The sequence below is a fragment of the Sceloporus undulatus genome, chromosome 10, assembly GCF_019175285.1.
Source record: "Sceloporus undulatus isolate JIND9_A2432 ecotype Alabama chromosome 10, SceUnd_v1.1, whole genome shotgun sequence".
Lineage (NCBI taxonomy): Eukaryota > Metazoa > Chordata > Lepidosauria > Squamata > Phrynosomatidae > Sceloporus > Sceloporus undulatus.
In genome coordinates this window covers 7481236-7485594 of record NC_056531.1, presented here as the reverse complement: position 1 = coordinate 7485594, position 4359 = coordinate 7481236, and the positions used below count along the sequence as shown (strand labels likewise).

Genomic DNA, 4359 nt, shown 5'->3' with positions numbered 1-4359 from the left:
CCGAGTTTCCCATAACAGGGAGGCTTCTGAGCTGTCAGATTCCAGCTCTAAACCACGTTAGGCGAGAAACTCCTCGCAGCAGCTTCTAGGAGTTTACTCTGGTTGACGCCATGTCCCGACCGGAAGTCCTCACTCAAGCATTTAGATTTTAATTGTTTTAATATTAAAAGAATATGCCTCTTAACTGGGTGTTGCAATGGGCTTGATTAGCAATTTCACAAAGTGAGATTATTGCTTTATCAGTTGAAATAATCAAGATGAAAGTTTTTCTTACCCTTTTCTATTTTTTTCTACTGACACCATCATACATGCATATAAATATATCTTTATCAATATATAGGAAGTGTCATGCTTAGCCAGACTGAGGACTCAGAGGGTGAGGAGGGTGAGTTAGATCCCCAGATGGAGGCTGAGCCTGAAGGTGAGCTGGGCCCTAGCTCTGGTCTGCCAGCTCCAGCAGTCTGTGGCGTGTCAAGAGCCTCAGAAGCCCAGCCTCCCACAAGCAGACATTCCAGGTACAGAAGATATGGAAGAATAAGACACCGAGAAACCTACCTTTAGCCAGCAAAGGTCTGAAAGGAAGTGTCTTTGTCGGTCACTGAGACTTTAAGAGAAACGCTCAGCAATCAGGAAGTACTTGTGATCATGAATTGGGAAATATAAGCAGGTGCAGGATGCCAAATTCCTTTGTCAGAGATTATCTGAGCTTCCTGGCAAAAGCATGTTTCTTTGACTCCCTTTGTCTTCTTCGCCTGAAATGACTGATCTGGACTCCCTGGAACCCTTGACCTTCAGACTGCCTTGCTAAACCTGCCTTGCCAGGACCCTTGGACTCCCTGACATTTCTCTATTGGATGCTGACTTGGTACTTTGGGAACTGTATTTTATTTCTCTTGTTTGCAAAGATCTTTTTTTTTTTTTATAAATCTCTGCCAGTTTGTGCGAACCATTATCAGCATACTTGGCAGCTTTCCCGGACAGGAAGGGGACAACTGTCAGGCATCACTGTCTTTCCTGGCTTGAGCTCTAGCAAGATCCCCTTCCCAACCACTTCTGCAGATGCCATCAAGGGGAGAGAAAGTAGCAATCCTTCACTGTCTTTAAATTCAGTTCTATGACTTGCCAAAATTACTACCTGCTGAAAACTGCTCCATTTTGTAACAAAAGATCCACTGCCAGAGTTTCCTTTGTTTTTTTTCCTTTGTTCCTTTCTTTTCATTTTCAGTCTGCTCCATTACTACTAATAATAACTCAAATGTAAAAGGTTATATCACATAACTAACTGTAAAACCAAATTGTCCCAACTGAACATTTCATCTTTTTTTGTATTTGCAAAAGTCCCCACTAAAAAAAATAAACAGAGTTATTTCACTGAACTTCTGACTGTATGATAAATAAATTTATAATTAAAGTAAGCTCACAAAATTTATTATATAATTGGTATTTGCCATGGGCCATTTATAAAGACAAGATAGCATCCTGACTAACTTTCAAGACTATGCTTATCTTGAGTATGAAAAAATAAGTAAGGGCAGTCTTGGATCCCTGGAGGATAGCAGCTATTTTGCATTTGGAAAAATGATAGTAGAAATAAGTGTGTCAAAAGAAAAATAGGTCAGTAACTGAATATATGCAGTGGCATTCTACATACAGAACCATTTTTAGATTCCAGAACAACCTGTGTTCAATACTTCATAGTTTTTATAACCTTTAAAAGCAAGATTAATCATTTTACGAGAACCCCACATGGATTAAAAAAGTGTTCAAGTCTTTATTATAAAGGCAGTGTAAGATCCAACCACCAGGTATGAATTTTTTGGACTCCCCAGCCTGCTAGTTATCCACTTCCGCCATGTGAATGAACCAAGTGGTGGTGGTGGTGCTCCACTTCATTTATTTGGTGGAAAACGGGTACTGGAGCCGGGGGAAGACAAAATGTGCCCCTGAAGAATTGCTGTCCCCTGGTACCATAATTTCAGGTATATTTTTTCCCCAAAAATATATCTGTATTTTCAGTCCACAGTGCATTAAATCTGTGCATTCAGCACTATGGATAGGATAGGCCCACTGTATTTTATTTACTTAATTGTAGTTATCATTTCAGTCTGATCTATATATTTTATTCCTAAATGATCATTTTCAAGAATGCATGTCACAAATTTTTAATAAAAACGACATTCGATCATACTCCTTTGACAGTGGAAGTGGGAGAAACATTCCTAATTTTATGCAAGTTTCAATGATTGCTGATGACTTTCCACACTAAATTCACAGTACTGGTGTGACTTTAGGAAAGCTGATTTGAGTAAACTTAGGGAAATATTAGAGGTGATCCCCTGGTCAGGAATACTAAAAGAGAAAGGAGTTCAGGATGAATGGGAATTTCTCAAAAGGGAGATAATGAAGGCACAATTTCCAACAGTTCCAACGAGAAAGAAAAATGGGAGTTATCTGGAGAAACCAGGATGGATGACTAAAGAACTTTCAAAGGAGCTACATTTTAAATGGAGCATGTATAAGAAATGGAAAAAGGGGGAAATCATCAAAGAAGAATTCAAACAAATAGCGAGCATGTGGAGGGGTAAAGTCAGAAAAGCTAAAGCACAGAATATGCCCAGGCTCGCTAGAGAGGTTAAGAACAATAAAAAGGCCTTTTTTGGGGTGTGTTCGCAGCAAAAAAAGCACAGTGCGCCCGCGTCATACATGGGCGCGCTTTATGCAGCTTTCAGCATATGCTAAAAGCCACGCGGAGAGAAAGGGTGGCACGTTCCATAGGGAATAATGGGGCGCGCACTCATGGCGCTCACACACCACCGCATGCATGAGCCCCATTCATTTAAATGGGGCTGGAGGATAGGCGGAATTCGCTTTATGCGAGGGAGTCTGGAACGGCAGAATTACTCAACAACTTCTTTGCCTCAGTCTTCTCACAAAAGGAAAAGGGTGCTTAACCTGAGGAAAATGGAGCAGAGGATACAATAGGGGAAATCCAGCACAGAGGTAAAGAAGTAGCAAAGAGGTAGTACTTGTTAATCTAAATGAATTTAAATCTCTGGACAAGATGAACTACATCTAAGGTTATTAAAAGAATTGGCAAATGTAATCTCAGCGCCATTGGCAATAATGAGAAGTCCCAGCAGACTGGAGAAGGGCAAACGTTGTTCCCATCTTCAAAAAGGGACTAAAGAGGATCCCAATAATTATCATCCAGTTAGTCTGACATCAATACCAGGAAAGATTCTAGAGCAGATCACTAAACAGAGAGTCTGTGAAAATTTAGAAGAATATTGCAGAAATTGAGCTTTCCCTCTTTAAGGAAGCAATTGAGACTGCTCCTTTTAGGCAAAATCTTTTTGGTTAAAAGTTTTGTGTATAGTGGTGTATCTCTGACTTTTATCTGTCCTTTCACTGCAGTTTCTATTTTTTTATATAGCTTTATGCTGTCATTTTCAATTTGTATACACCAATTTGGAAAATGCTGATTGAAAAGCAGTGCTTAAATCACCTAAATAAAACATTAAAGAAAAGCTTCCCCAAAACAGAGAGATAAAAAAGTGTTTTTTCTGCATTTTTATTTAGTGACATTTTCAGGAACGTTGCATTTACAATATACATATACTCATGGTAAAATTCTCATTGAAGAACCAGTCAAAATGTAATTTACAAAACTCCAAAAGGCTGTATTATAAAAGGAAGTTCCATGTGGAAAATTCAGTGTAGGTCCAAGGGTAAGATCTTCTGTACATAGTAATGATTTAGGCTCCTTGAAAGGGAACTGGGAACCTTTTAAACCAAGATTCCCTCTGTATATTATCTTCCAAAGCATCAGTCCTTCCAGTCTCAGGAGGCACTAGTCGAGATGTTTTTGGAAGCGGCTAGCATAGCTCTCACCTTGGCCATAAGATCCTGCAACAGAGTTGAAGAAAACCAAAAACAGGACTTGGTGAGCATATATTTTTAAAAGTAGGAAGAAGACAAGTAAAGTAAATAAGAGAGTCCTCTACAAGTATTTCAAGATCTGGTGTCAAACACCTTACATAAAGAGGACTAACCAAGCAAGGTGTTCTAGAAAACGTTTGCAATCAGGCTCAGCTTCCTAAAGATGTCAGAGGTATTGATACATAATTTCACTCAAACTTTATGCACAGCAAATCTCAAAGCAAATCCGCTTAATCACTTGTAATCCAAGAGGAGTACAATAAAAACAATTCTAAAAACCGCTATCCCTCCCCCCAGTATAAAAACATATTAATACTAAAGAGACATTAAACCAGAAAGACATTAAAACAATAGTATAAAATAAATGTTAAAATCAATAGAAGATTTGTAAGAAATTTTCAGCAGGGTCCAGATAGAACG

General features: G+C 38.8%; 1 protein-coding gene across 6 annotated transcripts in view; it reads right to left on the bottom strand.

Annotated features, from left to right (window-relative positions):
- Positions 1-3558: 3558 nt before the first annotated feature.
- Positions 3559-4359, bottom strand: part of LOC121916478 (splicing factor SWAP) — a 239106-nt gene continuing 238305 nt past the window's right edge. For all 6 annotated transcript variants that reach the window (XM_042441582.1, XM_042441580.1, XM_042441581.1 and 3 more), the window contains one exon: positions 3559-3906. In XM_042441582.1, coding sequence (XP_042297516.1) covers positions 3888-3906 — 19 coding nt within the window. In that variant the 3' untranslated portion in view covers positions 3559-3887. The remainder of the gene's footprint in view (positions 3907-4359) is intronic.